The following is a 22,504-nucleotide window of genomic DNA, read 5'->3' on the forward strand; positions in this document are numbered from 1 at the left end:
TTAATAGACATGTTAGTCGATTTTAGTTGTTCGTTTTTTTTTCTATTGAGACGTTATTTTTTCTCTAAATAAAAAAAATTGGTTTATATGTGATATTTTATTTGTTATGAACTTTATCTCGAGTTAGAACTTTTTATTAAATAATATTTACGAAAAAAAAAATAGTTTTCACAACTATTATTGCGCAAAGGCCATTTTTATTCAGTGTTACAAAATTGTCGTTCGCGCCAAAACTTTTTCATACAATTTGGATCACGGACGAAAAGCAGCCTAATCTGTAACACTGATGGCACCAATAAAGCCTTGATCTTTGCAAGAAATTCACAATATTCAAACCTGTCTCATTCACGAGTAAATTATAATAATCGTATGTCTGTCTCTTTTTCAGGTACGAGAAGGAAAACGTATCGACTATTCAACAGACATCATCTAACCGCGGTCGTGCTATCGCGTCGTTCTCGCGTTGGTTTTGTTTCGTTTTAAAATCGTGTTGTTTTCGCGAAACCTTCACTAATTAGTGCTGAAAAGTGAGTGATAAGTGTCCAGTGTGCGATAACGTAAATCAATCCGTTCCTATAACGCTCAAAACGATTCTAAAAATAGTTTATAAACAGTTCCTTTAAAATGGCTAGTGATTCAATACGTCCATACGGTGAATTGATGTGTTTTTACAAGTGAATTAAGTGTGTTTATTTTAATTTATGAATAATAATCGCTATGTGGAATTGATTTGCTCAATAAATAAGTGAACAGCGCCATCTAACGACGGGCGGCGTTTAATTAATTTGCGAGTAATAATAGCTGTCGAATTCGTTCATAAAAAATAGTCGTACAGCGCCATCTATCGTCGGGCGGCGTTGTCGCCATCTAGCGTCGAGTAGTGATGCTAGTTTGAAATGGAGGCCGGTTTCATACCGGTTAGCGCGGCGGGCACAGGTGGGAACATTCCCCCGCCCGCCGTGGTGGCGCCACCGGCGAATGTTATACGCGCGCCCGGTTTGAAGAGAGGGAAAATGGAGGAGGCCATATCTGATCGGGTGAGTTTATTTACTTTATTTCATTATACACACACTTCAGCCTATCGCAGTCCACTGCTCAACATAGGCCTCCCCAAGTTCGCGCAAAACATCCCGATTTTCCGCTATCCTCATACAGCCTATATAGCTGTAAAAATAATAGGCTGTATCTGTAATCTTTTTGGAACGAAGTTCCTTACGGCAGGCTGGACATTTGGCTGGGCGACCGAACTGAAAAAGATGTGATACTAAAACCGTAAGAAAAATATATAACGCAAGTGACGTAATATCAGTCACACGACTGTATAATATGACGTTTGTAAAAATAAAATATTACTATTAAACTTTTTTAAATTATTTATGTAATTTTATACTATCCACAAAAATAAAGACATATGTTTTTTTATTTCACTAAATAGTTTGAATTATTATTATTATTAGATATTATTTTGTTTGATTTATTTTATTTTACGGTATTTCTTATTTTCTAAAATATTAATTTTCCTAAATACTTTTATGTAGTTAATTAAAACCAATCACAAAATTAAAAAAAAATCAAGATTTTTTTTTTTCAAATTGTGGCGCTTCTATACTATCCGAAGGAACTTCGTTTCCTACCTGGTGTCCCATGACACCATATAATTTTTTATTTTTAATAATAGTTTACCTAGGTTTCGAATTGATGATATATGGAATATAAATCGATGCCAGTAATAAAAAATTGTAGTTTTTATCAATTATCAATATAGTTTTGTTATAAAAATACGAAATGATATCAAATTATTTGTTATTTATTATACCTATAATGTTAGAAGGATTACGTTTTCTGTTCTAATAATTTAAGCGTATAACAAAAATACGCTATGTAAAAAAAAGTACTAACATAATTGCATAAATTTTCACCAACTACTATTAATTTAATTATTTAACATGATCAAGAAGATTTTTATCGATAACAATATCTGTTAAATGATTAAAAAAATTATTCAAGTTGTTTCATTAGTACGTAATTAAGCGGCGCCATCTATCGACGGGTAGAGTTAAAATTATTTGATCTATTTCCTAGTAGGAAGGATGGGTATGGTATTGCAATAATAACTTATCATTAAAATTATGTAAATATGCGCTTTTAAGCTGGCTCGATCGTATTGAATTTTATGTATATATTCGTATGTGTTCATTATTAGATTCGTTTGAAGTGAGGCCCAACTGGTGACCATGGCGTTCAACTAGTCAAAATTCTTTGTCTTCTTAACATAAGACGTGTTGTATTATTATATTGCTAGTAAATAGATGCATCTTATTGTTGAAAACACATTATAATTTATAAAACATCAAAAATTACATATGCAATCGAATAAGAAATTAAAAAAAAAAAACGCGGGTGAAATCGCGTAGATAGTCTAGTACAGGGGTGAGCAACCTTTTTTACTAGAATGCCGCAAAATTTTGAACAATTGATATTCGGGCTAAAAGCACAGAATAATGGAAAATAATAAGACTTGATGGTATAAGTATTGAATTTTGGTAAGCCTTATTATAATAAAATTGACAGTTTAGAAAATTTGTAAACCTCTGGCGGGCCGCACAAAATCTCTATGCGGGCCACATGCGACCCGCGGGTTGCGGGTTGCTCGCCCCTGGTATAGTATAATTACAGTCTGCACTCATGTTGCAATTTTCGTTGCCACAAACTTTTAATAAAGTTTTCGCTAACAGTTTGCAGTGCCAACAAAAGAGTTATTGTTCTACGGTTTTATATTAAAAAACTGCTGCCAAACAGAAAGCCAAGTCAAATATCACTTCTGAATGAACTTATGTCTGACTTTCTCTGATGATATTATGCTATCTTTCTAACCTATTCGCGTAAATAAAATTATTGACTGATCGCTGTCACCCAGCCACGCCCCTTAATCAATTAACGGCCAGTTTCAATATTCACAAACAAAAAACATCACTTCAGCCTATCACAATCTACTGCTGGACATAGTCCTCCACAAGTTCGCACCAAAACTAACGCCAACTCGTGTGTTTTGCCCGTAGTCACCACGCTGGGCAGGCGGGTTGGTGACCGCAGGGCTAGCTTTGTCGCACCGAAGACGCTGCTGCCTTTCTATGGCCTGTGTATTTAAAAGCCAGCAGTTGGATGGTTATCCCGCCACCGGTCGCATTTTTAAATTCCAAGGTGCTAATGGAACTGTGTTATCCCTTAGTCGCCTCTTACGACACCCACGTGAAGAGAGGGGTGGCTATGTTCTTCACTGCCGTAACCACACAGCTGCGGTAATGGTAGGTAATTAGAACGACGTGTTCAAATTGACCAGTATGAAGTTAACCATTTAATACAATAATCATCGTAGTAGATAGAAACATTGTGAGATTCCTTAAAAAAAAAATACACAGCCTGGTGACAGACGGACGGACGGACTAAGTCTTAGTAATAGGGTTCTGTTTTTACCCTTTGGGTACGGAACCCTAAAAAAGATTAAAATTCATTTGGCATAGTATTTTAAATAAATTAATATGTATTTGTATAAACAAATATAAATCAATTTTAGACGTATTACCACTCTTTTGCTCGTGGTCGGCGTAAATCTTCGATGTTGTTTTAAGTCTTAACGCCTCGATATATCAAAAGCTTTGCTGTGTCAGAGGACACTTCATAACGTCGAGAGGTCGGTAAGAGGTCGCTTTGAACGCTATCTTTTTGCTTAAGCGTATCGTAGCGAAGAAGACAAAATTTTCATTTTATTAAATATGTTAGGGATGTCTGGTCTTATATATCGTTAGGTTCCCGACATTTCGGCACTGTAAATATCTACAACATACACACACGGTCGTCCGTTTCTTAGATAATTAACTTAATGCTTTTTTGTATAGGTGCTGGTATAGCTACATATTTTTTTGTCGATAAACGTACATATAAATAATAAATATATAGATAGAATTGGGCTTGGAATCGGACCCACACCCCTAAAAAGCATAAAGCAGGGTCACTAAGAACAGCGTCAACGGGCTAGTCGATGTAAGTTATACAAGTCATACATCGTCACATTTTACATATAAATCTTAGTGTAAATGAAAATTTCAAAACGTACAGAATGTTGTATTTCCTAAAACTATGACCGTAGATGAAAAACGTAAAGAAATTAACAACTCAGAATGAAACTTTGACCTTTTGAAATATACAAACCGCTCAAGTGCGGCTTAACGCTAGACAGGGTTGAAAACAATGAAGGAAGCAAAACACGGTTATATCCGGCAGTTAGACTTTAACTACGACCTTAGCGCTATGATTTAATGGAAGGATTAAGGTGCAATTAAAGATAGAGGATCTACTTTCCGGTTTGTTGATAGAACTATCTGATGTATAGCGGTATCTAACGGATAAAAGTTTTGAAGTAAAACTTCTTTACATACGCTTGACTTGGGGAGTAAACTAGTGAATGCGCGACGAGAGCGTTACGAAAAGTGTGATCGGGCTAGGCCAACGGAAGTTGAGAGCGAGAGATAAGTTAGTGAAGATAGAAAGGGAGAGACCATTACGTTTCATAAGTTTTACTTCAGTCGTGTGGTCTAAAGCACATTATTATTATTATTTTTTCCACCTAATTCCACTACGTTTATGAGATATTTCTATAGAGGAGGAGGAATATCTAGAAGGAGCGCAGAATCCTAATATTTTCTTTAATTATGCGTAAAAATACATTCAATACTTTATTTATACATTAATTTTTTATATATAACTAAATCGGCAAATAAGCGTATGTATCACCGGATGATAAGCGATTACCTTCGATTATAGAAGTCTGCAGCACCATCGCAAACACCTTACCCCCTTAATTCCTCCCAGGAGCTCTGGCCACCTTACTCACCAACAGGAACACAATACTGCTTGAAAACAGTGTTGTTTAGCTGTGATCTTCTGTAAGGTCGAGGTACTACCCCAGTCGGGCTGCTTCATATTTTGAGCAGAATTTATTATAGAAGTATAGCAGTCTTTGACAACAGAACGTTAATTATGTTCAGACTTATAATTTAAGTTAATTATGGTCGAATTTCGACCACTGGACGACAACTAGTTATGTATTAATGACCTATTCTAGCTCCTCTGTTCGTAATTTATTTAGGATAAGCTATATTCACAACCCGTGAAGTTGGCCCTAAGGGCCTTGCTGATAATGCTATCTTATGTACTACGGTATCCAGCAGATAAATGTTAATAAATCTTTATTTTATTATTATTAATAGATGTTTTATGTATTTATTATTGATTAAAAAAAAAACTTGAAATAAAGTAACATAACGCTTACAGGTACCGGTTATTCGTGGTAGACAAAAAAGCGGTCTAGTCGCGTGGAATGTTAATATTTTCATGAAAGTGCCGGAATGCGAGTACGTGTGCTCGAGATTTGTTCGGTTCTCGTACTGAACGTTGATCGCTGATGCCATTTCTAATAAACTCTTACGTAATTGTAGCCAGGGTTGGCATGTAGCACTACTTTGTATTAATGTATTTTTTATTATATCAGTTAGGTCGGCAAACAAGCTTAGATGCCTGCAAAACCAGACGCATCGCAAGCGCTTTACCAACCCTATCCCCATACCCCCCCAGGAGCTCTGGTCATCTTACTTACCAACGGGACTACAACACTGCTTGAAAGCAGTATTATTTAGCTGTGATCTTCTGTAAGGTCGAGGTCTGGAGCAGCCCGACCGGGGACGACGGACTCTGGAGCAGGAAATTCCCTGCTTTTCTTTAAAATAATGTAATAAAATTCCATCTACGATAGTCTGTCTGGGCTCTGATTGGACTATAACCTCAACTTCTTTTTAAAATTTGTACTAGGTACAGTTAAAATGTTATGTAAATTATAAAAATTATGTAACATTTAATATTAGTATAATTTTGTAGCGTCTGTGTAATTTAAGAGTAACTACTTTTATCGGTTTATGTAGAATTTACAGGTTTACGAGGACAGTTTTCGAAGTAAAAATTCTTTACGCACTCTTGACTTGGGGAGTAAGCTGGTGAATGCGTGACGAGAGCGTTGCGAAAAGTGTGATCGGGGGCGAACGGCAGCTGAAAGGGAGATTTAAGTTTCGTATATTACTGTAGGGGCAACTAAAGATGTTTATTTCAGTCGTGTGGTCTAAATCACGCTCGTTTCTTTACGAGTAACTGCGGTGTTTCTTGCAGGTTCTTCTCTGCAGCGTCTACATTTCGAATCGGTGTTAGGTTCACTTTAACTATTATTAATTTATAAATTAACGATTCTAAAGTTTTGAAGCGTACTTTAATAAATTCATTTTTTATTTTGAAAATTCGTAAGGATGTGTTACTTACACAAACAAAAAAAAACTTATGCTTGTTATGTTGCTTCATCCCTAAAGTCCGAAATGGCAGGACAAATAGTCAGGGGATTATTGCTAGCTTTAAGATAGCTGGGTGTATAAGTGCTAACTGCTAATTCCGTAAGAGGGTTTAAAATTTCCGAATAAAAATAACATAATTGAAGCTGATAATGTAGATTGAAACATGATCTTTTAATTATGCAGGTAGCATTGGAATTTATAAATCACTTAACGTGCCAGCTTCACCTATATATTCTCAACTATCTTTGATATTAATGGTTTATTAACGATGCGCTATTAACATTAAAATTGTCAGCCCTGTAACTATCAACCGGTGTACAATTTAGTGAAGCCGCCGCCGTCGCGGGCGATAGACGTACCTAAAGATTTCTCTAACGACTAGTCTTCGAATCGCGTGTTCTGTGCCCTGTGCTCATCAGTGTACTTGTGTATGTGCTCTGTGTTCTTTCACACATGGATATGGAAACGGTTCGACACAAAACGTTTGAATTTCGAAAATTTCGAACCTCTGTGTTCGAAAATGATTCGAAATTTAAAATTTTGTTATGGAATCTTTTTATCTCGGGTCGCATGTCGTTTGGGTTACGTTTGATAGTGTGTTCTGTGATGTATTTGTGTTCTGTTCGATTTTTGAAATTGTTTGAATGTTATTCTTTATTTTTTCTTAACTTTAAAATATAAAATAGTTTTTTAATTTCAGTTGGTATATTGCGCGGTGGTATATTGATATTATTGGTATAATTTTAAAAAAAATATTTTTTATATTGAACTAGAGATCTATCGCGGTTTTACTAGTGTCTATAATTTATATCAGATAACTTAAATACCTAGTTACTGAACTTCTGATGTACGTCGAAGCGTATTTAATCTTTCTAAATAAAAACTTTCTACCAAAAATTACCCTTAAGTACTTAGATTCAAACAAACAAACTCTGTTGTAACAGCTTTCTATTATTACTATAAATGGGCTATATTAACGTGACTCGAATCAAAGAGGAATTAAGTCTCTTGTATTTATTTAAACTTGTTTTTTTAGCACAGGACGTACGTCTCTGTTTACAAGAATTACTTTTTGTGTGATAAAATTGACGGGCGTCTTAATTCCTTAATGACTAGTTATGAACACATGATAATGGTTTAAGTTTCTAAAACTAAATAAGATTTCGTAAGTGAATAAATTTAAATATTTAACGTTTTTAGATTGGCAAAGAAAGCATCGACTTTTATCGGGATCGGTCGCTCGAAAGTTAGTAAAGACTTTTTAATGAGTTACAATTGTAAAAATTGTGATGTGGTATTCAGGTACTATAGTAAAATTATATGTTTGTTTGTATGTGTTTTATATCCGAAATAACGTTGGTAATGTCATCTGTTTGACAACGCGTTAGCGTAGCGGTCACGGCACTTGCCGTTACGCTAGCGGTCGCGGGGTCTATCCCCGTTCATGACAATTTGTATAGGCCATATAGATATTTGTGTGTTTGTGTTTCCGGACCTCCGACACGGGAGAAAATCCTACTGGGGGCCGATGAGCGTGAAGCGTTCATTTATTTACGTTTGATTGATTCAGCCTGTGTCATCTCGTAGCTGGGCGTGTGCCTCCTTCTCTATGTAGGTGAAGGATTGCAGTTTGTAATGTTATTTCTGTAGTATTGAAATTTTTTAAATTATATTAATTCATGCTTATTAAATAAATAAAATTAGATCGTCTGTTTGTAATATTAAAATAACTGCGTTTTACTAATTGTATATACTTAGATGTATACACGGTACATACATATACCAAAATAACATTTTTTACAATTTTTGTCTGTCTGTTTGTTCCGGCAAATCTCGGAAGCGGCTGGATCGATTTTGACTGGACTTTCACTGGCAGGTAGCTGATGTAATAAGGAGTAGCCTAGGCTACTTTTATTTTAGACATTTATTTTATAACTCTGCGAACTGAACAATGACTTTTCTTAAATTCCACGCGGACGAAGTCACGGGCACAGCTAGTTATATATAAATATAAACAAGTTTCAATATTATCTCCTATCTAATAGTTTAATTAAACTTATTTTCGTTCAATTATATATTATGTTGTGTTGTATCACATTAGGCTGTCAAATAAAACCACCGGACTCGTACAAAAAAAAAATGAAGTCGGATGACACCCACCTTTTTTAAGTCGGTTAAAAAGAAGCGATCATCGCCGTCAATCAGTCCTATCAGATATTGTAAGTAAACGCGAGTAAAGCCGCGGGCGAAATCTACTCGATATAAAATAGTAATTAAAAAACTAACTGTAATCTAAAGTAGCGTGAATGACTAATGTTTTTTTTTCTAAAATAAAAATAATTTTAAGTAATTCTTGTTTTTAATGGCAAAGTCGTTAAGTCTATTATTGCGTGCTAATAATGTTTTATTTTTCGTTCTAGATAGTTTTAAAGCTTTAGGTAAATAATGATATCATGGAAAGAATACGGATATTATAAATGTCTTGAGATAGTTCAGTGGGTGAAATGTTTAATATTTATCAATTAATAATCGATTCGATTCTTTAACTAAGAGAGCGTTTTTTTTTTTGTTTTTTTTTTTGTTATCGCAGGGGAATACAATTTACGGGTGATATCCAGGATGCCCGGGTAGGCCCGGGGCGGGTTAATGTATGTTCGGGGATAATAACGAAGTTGTTTTCGTCGTTTATGAACCGATTTTGATAATTCTTTTTTTGTTGAAAAGGAGATATCCCAAGTGTTGTACCATGGTAAGGAAACCGGGATCTGATGATGGAATCCCAGAGAAATCGAGGGAAACCCTCGAAAATCGTAGTGACGACTACAGCGTCTGTTTTTTTTTTTTTTTTTTTCGTTTTCGAGCAAACACAATTATTATACACTCTATAGTTACCCAAGTTACGACTAACATCTATAGTCTATACGGCCTATATAGACATCTGTCAAGTACGGAGAACGAACGCATCAGCCAGTTACCGTTACCGCTGCTGTAACAGATTGTCAATAAAATTATCTCTTAATACGTAGTACTTATAAAGATTATTCTACAGAATGTTGTTAATATGGAAAGTTTCTATTTGTTTCTCTTTGAAGATTCTCGATTAGAATAACTTTCACATCGTGATAGATTACGGCCTCCAGCGCCTTGGGCTGTTAGGTTTCCAATAACGTTAATGTTCGCTTAGGAAAAATAGTATATTATGAACTTTGTTTATGTTTTTTAACTGAGGTAGGGCACAGCAGGAATTTCCTGCTCAAAATATGGAGCAGTCCCGACTGAGGTAGTACCACGACCTTACAGAAGATCACAGCAAAATAATACTGTTTTCAAGCAGTATTGTGTTCCTGTTGGTGAGTAAGGTGACCAGACCTCCGGGGGATTGGGGATTGGGTTGGTAACGCGCTTGCGATGCTTCTGGTGTTGAAGGCGTCTATAAGCTACGGTAATCGCTTACCATCAGGTGAGCCGTACGCTTGTTTGACGAACTATTAACATAAAAAAAAAATGTATCTGTATGTAACTGCGAAGTTTTTTCTCGATTCTTCTCTGTAGAATCTACATTCCGAATCGGTGGTAGTTTCACCTTTTATTATAATTCAAATTTTAAATTGTAAGATGACGATTCGAAGGTGCCTTCGAAGCCTATTTGAATAAAGCTGTTTTGATTTTGATAGTTAAGAGCGATATGTGTATTTCATAATAGAGTTTATAAGTTTTTTTTTATCTGCTTTAAAAAGACGAGGAGGTTCTCACTTCGACTATATTTTTTATGTGTATTTACCTCATAATTTTTTACTGGGTATACCAATTTATATGATTCTTTTTTAATCATAAGCTATGTGTGTGTCTGTCTTGCGTTCTGATTTAAATTACATCAAGATGTGACGAGCTATATTTGAGTCGGTTTTATTTTCGTTAGTGACAAAAAAACTAAAAATTATGTTAATTATATATTTATTTAAAAAATAAATAAAATTGGAGTGTTTGAATGTAATATTAAAATAACCGATTTTAACTAAATTCATACAGGGGTATATATACCAAAATAACGTTTACTATGATTTTTGTCTATCTGTCTGTCTGTCTATCTGTTTGTTCTGGCAAATCTATGAAATGGCTGGACCAATTTTGACGGGACTGTCACTGGTAGATAGCTGATGTCATAGGGAGTAACTTAGGCTACGTTTATTTAAGTAATTTATTTATATTATAATTCTACGAACTGAACAATAACTTTTTGTTAAATTACACGCGGACGAAGTCGCGGACACAGCTAGTATTTAAATAATTCATATCGATACGTAGGTAGGAGTTCAAATTATTTTTTTATTGTAATTAAACATTTCCAAGTGCTCTGCTTTTCAATGGTAAAACAGCAATTTGCAAAAAATAACCTAAATTATGAAAAGTCATTGACATTAAATCGCTGAGTGCGCGGAAACCCGAATATCATTATACTCGTTAGTTTCGATGTCGGTTAGTAAAAACATGGATGCTCCGCGGCGACATTTCTCGTGGGCTTAATGTCTCAGTGGGCAGTTGTTTTGGCGTCTCTGAGGTCGCTCGTTCGATTGTTACCGAATTTCGCTTAATAGTATTTATAATGCGACCTTGTCTCCGTTTCGCTAATGGATTTAATTTTATTATTAATACGACTCGATGATTAATGACTGTGAATTATTTATCATCTATATGTAAACGTTTTGTTTGTGCGTTTGTTTGGGGATGTAATTTGTCTGAAAACCTAAACTACAAATACAAACATCCAGATCATAATAAACATTTCTATAGTCTATATACATACAGATGCCACCAGCGAACATCTAACCTTCGACCACAAGCGAAGATAAACAGAGAGAGATGGGTTCTTTGTAATTTGGTCTGCTTGACGATGTTAATATATTATTTTCTACTTCCTAATAAAGACCCGAAAAAATCACTTTTTTAAAAGGTAAAACATGAAAAAAAAAATGAAAGGAAAAGTTATTTACTATTGTTTACTAGTCTGATTTTTTTTCGAAGTCTATTATGGGGATCTATATATCCCCTCTTTTGTGGAGGCCCCGGGACTGTAGCCCCGGTTGCCCTCCCCTAAATCCGGCCCTGCCGATAAGCATTGAAAAGGAGAAAAAATCACGTGGCGCGTCTACTTTCATAAGCTTACACATATTTTCTAGTATACCTACGCATTTCTTCAATGTCACAAATGGCTCAGGGGAACCTCGGGCGTGGCACTCGACGACCTTGCTTGAAATATTTAAATTTCTGCATAAATGGATGAATAACGTAATTTGCCTAAATCTGGTCGGTACGTAGGGTAATCGCGCGGTTACACGCGTGTACGAGTATGTTGTGGTTATGCTCTGTGGTTAAGAAAGTTCGTAGTAGGAATTATGTTAAATACTTGTTAGTTTTCGTAGAGTTGTATTGTTAAAATGATACACGTATAACGTTATTTTACTAGCTGTGTCCTGCGATTTCACCCGCGTTAACTTAAGGGAAAAAATAGCCTTATAGCCTTCGGTAACTGAACTACGATTTTCCGACTTTCCGAGGTGTAATCTTCTAGCATGAATATCTCGTCTAATTTGAACTTCGGACAGTGCATAGAATCCAGGGCAAAAACTGCTGGTTAGACTTGGTATCCTCAATAAAGTCAGGCAGTACTTCACACCGAAACAGCTTCTTACTCTGTACCAAACTCAAGTTCGATCGTGCATTTAGTACTGCAGCCATTTACGAGATGGTTCTTTCAAGTACCAGCTTGCTGCTTTGGATTATGTGGGTCGACGCGCAAGACTCATCGGTGACGAAGTTAATTAACCCTTGACTTCTAAGTCTGGAACATCGGCGCAATGTGGCCTGTCTGTCGCTATTTTGCAGGATATATTTCGGAGAGTGTGCTCAAGAACTATACAGTTTGGTTCCGCCATCATCTTTCTACCACCGAACCGCAAGGCATCGCATGAATCTGCACCCGTACGTGGTTGAAATCCCACGATCTCGCACGATACGTCCCGTAAAAATTTGCAATGCCCTTCCGGCTTCCGTTTTTCCAACGAACTATAACTTGGGTATCTTTAAATCAAGAGTGAATAGGCATCGTGTAGGCAAGCGCGCACGTTCTTAGGCTGCATCTTCACTTATCATTAGATAAGATTGCAGTCAAGCGCTAGTATATAAAATCTCAATATAAAATCTCCACTTTAATTTATAGTAATCTACTGTAAAAATATCTTTGTTTATATTATTCTTTAAAACATTGAAATGCCTATAACAGTCGATCGAAGCCGGCGTCTGTGCGATTTCCTTAGCGCCATAATTAGACTTAAGCTAGGAATGTACGCTTGCCATATAAGCACTAGCTACTGGTGCGTTTGTGTGTTTGTACGGAAGAATCGGTCCAGCATTGAATCGTTAATTAATCTATTGATTTAATTTGTTTCCCTCGTGATTACTTTTGTTGTCGTTTTAAAACTAGTTTTACAAATAAAATTATTGGAAAGATCAGTAAGTGTTTGACAGTTTTGTTTTAAACAATATTTTGATGGATTATAATAGAGGTAGGAAATGGTCTGCTTAAATCTAGAGCAGTCCGACGGGGGAAGTACCTCGACCTTACAGAAGATCACAGTTATAATAACACTGCTCTCAAGCTGCAAGAGCTTCTGGGGAGGTTGGGGGAGTGGGGGTGGGGGTAAAGTTGGCAACGGGTTAGCGATGCGTCTGGTGTTGCAAGTAACTATTGGCTTCGGTAACCGCTTACCATCAGGTGGGTCGTACGATTGTTTGCCACCCTAGTCGTATGACAAAGAAATCTCCCTTATAATACCTACGTCAGTGTCTACAGACGTCTGCAACACTAGGATATAACCTTCCTCACTGGCTTCCTGGCTACCGCACGCCCCACAGGGACAGAAGAAAAATAAATAAATAAATGGAACGGAAGACAATGTTATTTGCTTGTGATCATCTGTAAGGTTGAGGTATTTGCACAGTTTAGTTGGTCACATATGGTATATCGTATACTTGTACGATTTTATTTTTGTGTTACCCACACGTTAGGAAATTCTAAACATTTTGTAATATCGTATCAAAAATCGACCGTTTCAACGGGGATCGTATTGTATACCTAATCATTAAATTTTAAAGTAAAACATACCACGTCTAAGGGTTCTTCTACGCACGCTTGACTTGAGGAGTAAGCTAGTGAATGCGTGACGAGAGCGTTACGAAAAGGGCTATCGGGCGAGGCGAACGGAAGTTAGTGAAGATGAAAGATAGAGTTACGTTTCGTATATTACTGTAGGAGCTTATTTTATTTGATACAAATTAATTAATAATTTTTCAAGTCATTTATATTTCGTAACATTATCATAGTACGTTATTTATATTAACCTGCAAAATCGTTTTATTTACTGTTCAGATTGTTTAATAACAGCTCTACGTAAAGGTTATACGAGTCAAGTTATTAAAAGAACGAATGACAATCATTCAGTTCTCAAGGTCAGATTAACGTAAATGTGTAGTGATGTATGATTTTTGCAAGTTGCAACCATTCATTGTTTGGGTCGATAATTAATTGTATGTCTAAGTTGTTGTGTGGTTAGTGCGTGTCGTGTGATAATTAACCTATTTAAGTTTAATTGAAACCTGACAAGTACTTTTTGTGTTGTCTATACTAATATTATGAAGCTGAAGAGTTTGTTCGTTTGAACGCGCTAATCTCAGGAACTACTGGTCCGTTTTGAATAATTATTTCAGGGTTAAATAGCACATTTATCGGGGAAGGCTTTGGGCTATTTTTTTCCAAATTAACACGTGTGAGCACACAGCTAGTCGCTAATTGTGCGTATTTACTTGAATATTTTTTCGTCGATCTACGTTGTATTAGACCTTATAAATTTTTATTGGATACACCGATTTTGATGATTACTTGTTTTTTAATCGACAGACGACGCTTGTTGGATATCCGTTTACCAAGGAAGGCTATAGGCTATATAGTATTTTATTATGTTGTTTGCTCGAATTAACACGGTTGGAACCGCGGGACACATCTAGTTAATAAATAACTCTTGTCAGGTACTCGCTATGTATATTCTATGTACACATATATAAAACGTACTAATCGTTATTCTGCATCTAATTCGAATGACATCACGTAGGTAAATAATGCGCAGTATCTGTAATGTAAACAGTTTGCGTTCAATAATATCTAAGTATAGTTTTATGATTGACTAGTAGTTGAGTCTTGTTGGTATTACCTTTTTTTTTTAAATATCTTATTCAAGTAGGCTTAACAAGCACTTTAGAATTGTTATTTCAAAAATTATAATTGTATCTAAACATTTTTTAATATCATATCAAAAATCGATCGTTCCAGCGGCGATCGAACCTGCGTCTCCGACTGACCGTGTCGGTGCTCTAGCTGAAATTTTTGATATGATGATTTTATATTCGGTCTAAGCGACAATGACAATAAAATATGTATAGAATTTCCTAATGTGTGGGTAACACAAAAATAAAACTGTACAAAATAAGTGTATGTCTTTGACAAGTTAGTTATAGTTAATGAAGAGCTAACATCGATTCTGCGTGTCTTTTTTTTATGTCACTAGGTCGGCACACAAGCGTACGGCTCACCTGATGGTAAGCGATTACCGTAGCTTATACACGCCTGCAACACCAGAAGCATCGCAAGCGCGTTGCCGACCCAATCCCCAATCCCCCCCAGGAGATCTGGTCACCAACAGGAACACAATACTGCTTGAAAACAGTATTATTTGGCTGTGATCTTCTGTAAGGTCTTGGTACTACCCCAGTCGGGCTGCTCCATATTTTGAGCAGGAAATTCCTGCTGTGCCCTACCTCATCTAAGTCTCCTAAGATTCCTGTTGCTAGTCAGTGTTATATGTTAATCTATAACAAAATAGATATGTATTAGTCGATTGCCACCTAAAAACAGGCTAATTTAGTTGCCCACCATAGGAATAGAGGACTCAGGGCCGTGTGTGTATGTTGAACACATTAAATACTTCGTACCTACGTGTCGATTATTCACAGCGATCGAATCGTTTTCATTTCAAATATTAAAAGGAATTGAATATCGGTGTTTCCGTATGCTATTTATAGTCTTTTAATATTCTTTTAAAAGAAATTGAAATGACTTTTAAAAATGTTATAAAACCCTGCAAGTAACAAATAAGCTTTGAAATACAGTGAAAACTCCCAGTGGATTGCAGTTTCAAAGTCGAGCTACTTCTCGTGTTGTTAGACTTTGTTACTTTTATATCTACGAGTATACATCTATACAGATGAATAGAACTGGAATGTCTGTTTGTAATATTAAAATAACCGCTTTTAACTAAATGCATATGGATGTATACACGATACACATACCAAAATAACATTTTTTACAATTTTTGTCTGTCTGTCTGTCTCTTTGCTTGTTCCGGCTCATCTAAGAAACGGCTGGACCGATTTTGACGGGACTTTCACTGGCAGATAGCTGATGTAATAGTAATAACTTAGAATACTTTTATTTTATAAATTCATTTATTTTGTAACTGCGAACTGAACAATATATTTTTTTTAAATAGATTCTTCGCGGGCGAAGTCGCGGGCAAAGCTAGTAAGAAATAAGAATTTAAGTGACAGACGAGCAATAAAGTGGAGAGTATCGTCTAGTATCTAATAATTATATATATACATGTAGAATAGGTAAAAATATAGGTCTGTGTGTTGAAATCATTGAAATTCTAAACTTGGCGATTTTCGTTCCGTTTGGTCAGATTTTTTACAAGAGTCTAAATTTAGTATCAGAGCTAGCTTGAGTCAACTTAAAAAAAATATGATTTAGAAAAATGTCATATAGTGTAAGGAAAAATACGCAAGTTCTGTAAGAATGGGTATGGTAGTGCAAATAATAACTTATCATAATTTTTTTTTAAATATGAACTTTTAAGCTGGCTCCATGGACTAAACAAGTGAGGCCCGACTGGTCCCTCGTGGCGTTCAACGTGTTAAAATATATATTTTACCTTGTACAGTGACATTTTAATAGTGCTTTTGAAGCCAACTTGAATTATAAGTAAGATGTATTTAATTGATTTTGCCTGCCCAGCGTGGTGACTATGGGCAAAACACATGAGTTCACGTTATTTTTGGCGTAAACTTGTGGAGGCCTATGTCCAGCAGTGGACTGTATAAGCTGTAATGATGATGACGATGATCTAGTTTCTTTTGTATATTAACGATAATTAATTGATATTTAATTCTCATTCTTATTTCAATTATTACCTTAAATTATTTCCTACATTACTAATATATCTTTTAAAATTATAAAAAACATAATGGCAAATGTATGTTTAAGACGAAGTGCAGCGTTGTGATTACATTACGTAATACTTCTACTACAGTACTTTGGGTTTACGACATGCGGTAAAGTTTTATTGCATTTTGATTAACCATTTGAACGTAAACGCATTGAAACTAATGAGTTTTACATATGAAGTATTTATTGTAAGAATTAGGTAATGAAGATTGTAAAGGTAGGCGTATACTACATTTCATAGAATGCTTTGAATGCTTAAGACCAAGGTCATATATTTTTTTTAATATACAGCTAGGTCGGCAAACAAGCGTACGGCACACCTAAGGATAGGCCTTTTTTTCCATGTAAGAGAAGGATCGGTTAGTTGATTGGTGGAGTTGGCGCCTATATTCACTACTTAACCATGGCACGTGGCGTGGCGTCTCCGAGGCACGATGGGGAGACCCACAGGGACAGCCATCCAAACCGGAAATAAATATTTATACAAATACAAAAATACAAACAGTGAAATATTACTAATATATAGATTTTAGACTGCGATCCAAAGGTTTATAAGCATCAAGATAATATTTCTTGAGCGCGATGATATTAAGTTGCTAATTTAAAGTACTTTTTGGTATAATGTATCCCTGAATAGGATATAATATCTCATGTTATGATTTAACAAGACTATAAGAATATTTAATAACAATAATTGTGATGCGCAAGTGATGTAGGCGTCCAAAGGCTGCGGTAATTACTTACCAACTCGCTTGGCACCATCAAACATACATGTTCATGATCAATTATAATTGTGAACATTTAACATTTGTATGAGAATCGAACGTAGCTTATATATTGTGAAGACGGCTTATAGCGTTATCATACAAATAAGTAATTATCACCCACGTACCGAGTTCCCCAGATAGCAGTGATCTAACTCGAGACGATTCGTTTGATGGGCGTCATCGAGGCTTCCTGTTTACGACCTCGGTGGGGTCAAAGTTATTCGTAAATGTTTTGTCGTATCTCGGGCTTAAGGAATTGCTTTTTGAAGACTAGTGTTTGGGGAAAAAGTCTGTTAGTATATTTAAGAATTTATATGGTCACCGCGTGACTGATTCTATGAAAGTTTTTTTTTTTATAATAAATTTAAAAGAAAGACAAAGAAATATATTTATTAGGGGCTGAAGTAAAAGTAAAAAAAGAAAGGAAAAAAACGAGTGTGCAAGACTTAAGTAAAACTGGCATAAATAGGTCTGCACTGTGTCTTAGATATACCCAAGTCAAGCGTGCGTAAAAAAGCTGTACTTCAAAAATATTGTAGTTCACTAATACAAAAAATGACATTGTAATATGACTTTTGACATAAAAAAATATAATATAAAATTATCATACACACACAAAACGTCATATATCTGTTCCTAAGGTAGGGAATTTAAATAATACATGTGTTTTAGGTAACATCCCAATGATATAGCTACAAAAAATTTAGAAGGATGTATATTAACGTCCAGACAAGCACAAGCACCCAGACCTTTATGGCTAGTAAAAATGTCTGTCGGGAGCGGGCCAGCGCAACAACCAGTGGTCCAACCATCGGGCATTAACACTCGTTACTATGTGTGAAACTATCTGCTAACCCGCATAGGACCAGCTTTTGCCCAGCTGTGGGACATTACAGGTATCACAACCTTCACAAGTCCTTGGTTTAATTTATTTTTACTTGTCCGGTTCAATTTGGTCACGTTTATTGTGCCATGTTGTTTTCGATAAAGCAGCATCGTACGGGAATTCAATAAGAGACAGTCCCGCGTTGAAATTTAGTCGAGAATAAGGAAAAAGTAGTTCGTTCACGCAACGACAGCGCCCGCCGGACCGTAACGAGTGAAGATGGTGTGTTACTCGCCGCGGTGTTTGCGCGCTCTGAGGCCGCTTCCAAGGTCGTATTTTGATTTTTTTTTTGCCATAATTTTTACTCGACTTTCTAAAACGTTTATATATAATTATGGGATTATCTTTTTTTTTAAATAGTAAATGCGGAGTTTCTTTCAGACTCTTCACTGCAGAATCTGAAATCCTAATCGGTGGTAGCTTCACATTTATCCATAATGAATAATTTAATTTGTAAAATGATGTCTTAAAGCTTAAAACCTTTTTCAATAATATTATTTTAGATTTGATTACTAATCAACTAATAGTAATCGCTTTTGTTCCTATTTTCAGTATATTTTTACCGACTTTCTGAAAAGTTGATTGTATACTTAAATAATAGGTATTTCAAATGGATCGATAAATGATAATGATCACAGCATTAAGAATAAATTGCAGTCACAAATACATTCTTAGGTTTTCGAGGAGTAAAGGAGTGAGTGGAGGGTGGGTAGGTAGGAATAGTATAGGACTACTAGCTGACTCGGCAAACATTGTCTTGCTAACGCTAAACGCTATTTAAAAATAGGGGTTGGTGGTAGAAGGGTGAAAATTTAGGGTTGTATGTATTTTTCAACGCCGAATCATAATAAAATCAAAAATAAACAATTTATCTAAAATTAAAAAAAAAATAGGGGTGGACTACCCTTAACATTTAGAGGGGGTGAAAAATAGATGTTGTTCGATTCTCAGACCTATCCAATATGCACACAAAATTTCATGAGAATCGGTCTAGCCGTTTCGGAGGAGTTTAACTACAAACACCGCGACACGAGAATTTTATATATTAGATAGGTAGTAGGTAAGTAAAAGAGAAGTCGCGTCACTCTCAATACAGTACACGGCTATGTTAGCTAAAATTAGCTACAGTCGGCTCAGTTGCATTGAGAATGCAGTCAGTTAAGTTAGCTACGCTTGTCACAAATTTTTATCTCGCTTTTTAGACTACGAGTATAAAATACCTTAAAGCCTGTTCCACCGGACTTCGTTAAAGCTGTTTAACGTTACCATCGATTGGGGGGATCGAAAGGGTTTGGTATATTTCTACTTGCAAACGTGGATTGAAAAGTTATAGTTTCATAATTGTAAGATAAACAGGTCCTAATGGCGTCTTCTACCTCCCGCTGTAAAAGTCCATTCGTAACTTATTTACCGGATAAACTTATCCATAACCGAAGAAACCGGCCCCAAGGCTACAACGAAAAGGAATAGCAGAATGAAACAGCGCGTTTCGTCGTAGTTTTAATTAGCATTTAATTGCTTAGAAACGTAACACAGTGGCCTGCATATGATTATGTTAATACACGAACTCGTCCGTAAAAACATCTATAGAGTAGTTTTTTTGTAAAGTTAAAAACTTGATAAAGCTGTTATAATTTAACATACGTAATTACACGTGATATGTGAGTACACGTACTAGGAAGAGAACTACTATTTTTTAATACTGTTACAGCTCGGTTCCTACATCATAACACTATTCGGTTTGCCCTGTTCCGACATACGAGGGTTGTGTTCGATTATCGCCCCGCCATATGTATATTTATCGAACACGCTTTATCAGTCGGCTTTTACATATAACGCAAGCATTAAGTTGCCCATCATAGGAAAAGGCGATCGTGTATGTTAAAGATATTTCTTGATTATTTGTAAACGGTTCGTAAGCGAAACGAATAGTTATTTGAATATGGGATATGGGGTGGGTCTCCCCACCGTGCCTCAGAGAGCACGTTAAGCTGTCGGTCCCGGTTGTTATCATGTACACCTGATAACCCAACCCGCATTGGAGCAGCGTGCTGGATTAAGCTCTGATCCTTCTCCTACATGGGGAAAGAGGCCTATGCCCAGTCGTGGGATATTACAGGCTGAAGCGTATATGGGATAAGTAAACAAGGGTATTGTGTACTATTCAGGAACTCTGGCTACCTTAATTACCTGAAAGCAGTATAGCTGTAGAGCCTCTAAAAGGTTTTGGGGTTGGATTGGGTTTGGGGTTGTTCAGGTCGTTCAAGTCGTTCAAATAAAACTTTACCGTTTGTGATATACCAATGGCACAAATACGATATCAATAGTGTATTATGTTCAATTCCACGGAAGGCAAATTGTATAATTGTAATTTCGTATGGTAATACCGTGGTGTAACATCTCTCGTAACACATAATAACGGTTACATCGCAATTAGCGGCCCCGCAGTCCGAGCGGCTTGTGCAATCGTTTGATTCATCAATGGATTTGTGCGATTATGAGAGTGCGTCGCTTTTTACGACGATAAGGTAATGGTAGCCATAGTCGTGGTGGGGTTTGCTTTTTAACCGACTTCAAAAGAAGGGAGGAGGTCACACGAGTTTATTTTTTTTTGTGTTACTTCATAAAATTTTAATTTGTACAAATTTATTTTTTTATACACATTATGAAATTCTAATCATTTTTTAATATCACATCAAAAATCGACCGTTCCAGCTGGTATCGAACCTGCATCTCCGACTGACCGTGTCGGTGCTCTAGCCATAGAATTTTCACTGGGTGTGTCGATTTTAATGTACATTTTTGTTTTTGAAAGCCGGTGCTTACTGTTGATCTCTGTCGAGTAGTTTTGTGTTACCTCTGTTTTATCGACTACCAACGTCGTATTACTTTAAGTGTATTTTTTTTTAATTTGCGAGCAAACAACTATTCTATCGCTTACTAATATATGAATTATCGAAATCGCGATTTAAATTGTATAAAAAAAGTCGTACTTTTTCCTTTCATACCTTCAAAGATCGCTTGTGTCAATAAAATTTAAAATTTTCATCTGTAAGTAAAAATTGGTCAAGTCGAAGTTGATCACCTACATTACTTATTAGTTAAGTTCAAGATAGAAATCGTCGAAGTTACATATTTTTTTTTACATATACACGGTTGTCTGGTTCTAATAAGACGCGACTCATTTTGATATTATAGATATTAGTTGGGATGTATAATACTCGTAAATAATACGCATACCAATAGATACACACATTTCTCTTCTAGCGTTGTATTCAATTTGACAAGTCAGAGTAAGCCCTTCAGACGGGAGAGTTTAATTTTGGCTACAAGTACAATACGGACAGCAAACAAACTGCAAAAGTTTCTAAAAATAATAATGGATTGAGAAGTAAGCCTCACAGCGAACATAAACCTGCAAGGACGCGAGCGATTCGTCACGACACACAAACAAACCCACATACATTCCTACGTTTGTGTCGTTAATATACAAATGACAGTCATGGTTTTATTAAAAATACAACGTGTTTCGTGCGGTTTGAGTGGTACTTATTCGATTGATTTTTAAGATTTTTTATTATTAAAATTTGGCTTAAGTATGTGTTAAAAACGTGTTTTTTTTTTTAAGTTTTTTAAATATATTTTATTTTAGCAGATGGTTATTTGTAAAAATGTCTATATTACAAGCAGTCCCGGATTAGCCTGTAAGCTATTTAAGCAATTGCTTAGGGCATCCCGTCTAGGTCTAGGGCACCAGAGACGACCGAGACAAAAAAAACGAGCACACGAAAGTTACAGCAATTTCAATTAATTCTTTGTAGATCACTTAAGGATAGGGGGGCCAGGGGAAGATTGCTTAAGGCATCAAGTCCGCATCAATCCGGCACTGATTATTAGTTTGATTTTGTTTTACCTTCTATACTGGTGTATATTTTGTAGCATGTAAACTTTTTATCAGGAAATAGGTTTTCTAACGTGACAAAATTGCATTTTTTTCCACCAAAATTGTTTTCCAACGCGGTAATAATTCAAAAGAACAAGTAACGTGTGATAAATAAACAGACTATTTAAATTTATTATATTAAATATACATACGACCTTCCCACGCGTTTTTCGATTCTTGTAT

The 22,504-nt window shown here is 35.8% G+C and overlaps 1 protein-coding gene across 1 annotated transcript in view; it reads left to right on the forward strand.

Moving 5' to 3' along the window:
- Positions 1-896: 896 nt before the first annotated feature.
- The window catches only part of LOC123668307 (mitogen-activated protein kinase-binding protein 1), a 120,038-nt gene continuing 98,430 nt past the window's right edge, over positions 897-22,504 (forward strand). Inside the window, exon 1 of the mRNA XM_045602068.1 lies at positions 897-1,037. Coding sequence (XP_045458024.1) covers positions 897-1,037 — 141 coding nt within the window. The remainder of the gene's footprint in view (positions 1,038-22,504) is intronic.

This window comes from Melitaea cinxia, chromosome 30 (assembly GCF_905220565.1).
Source record: "Melitaea cinxia chromosome 30, ilMelCinx1.1, whole genome shotgun sequence".
NCBI classification, from domain to species: domain Eukaryota; kingdom Metazoa; phylum Arthropoda; class Insecta; order Lepidoptera; family Nymphalidae; genus Melitaea; species Melitaea cinxia.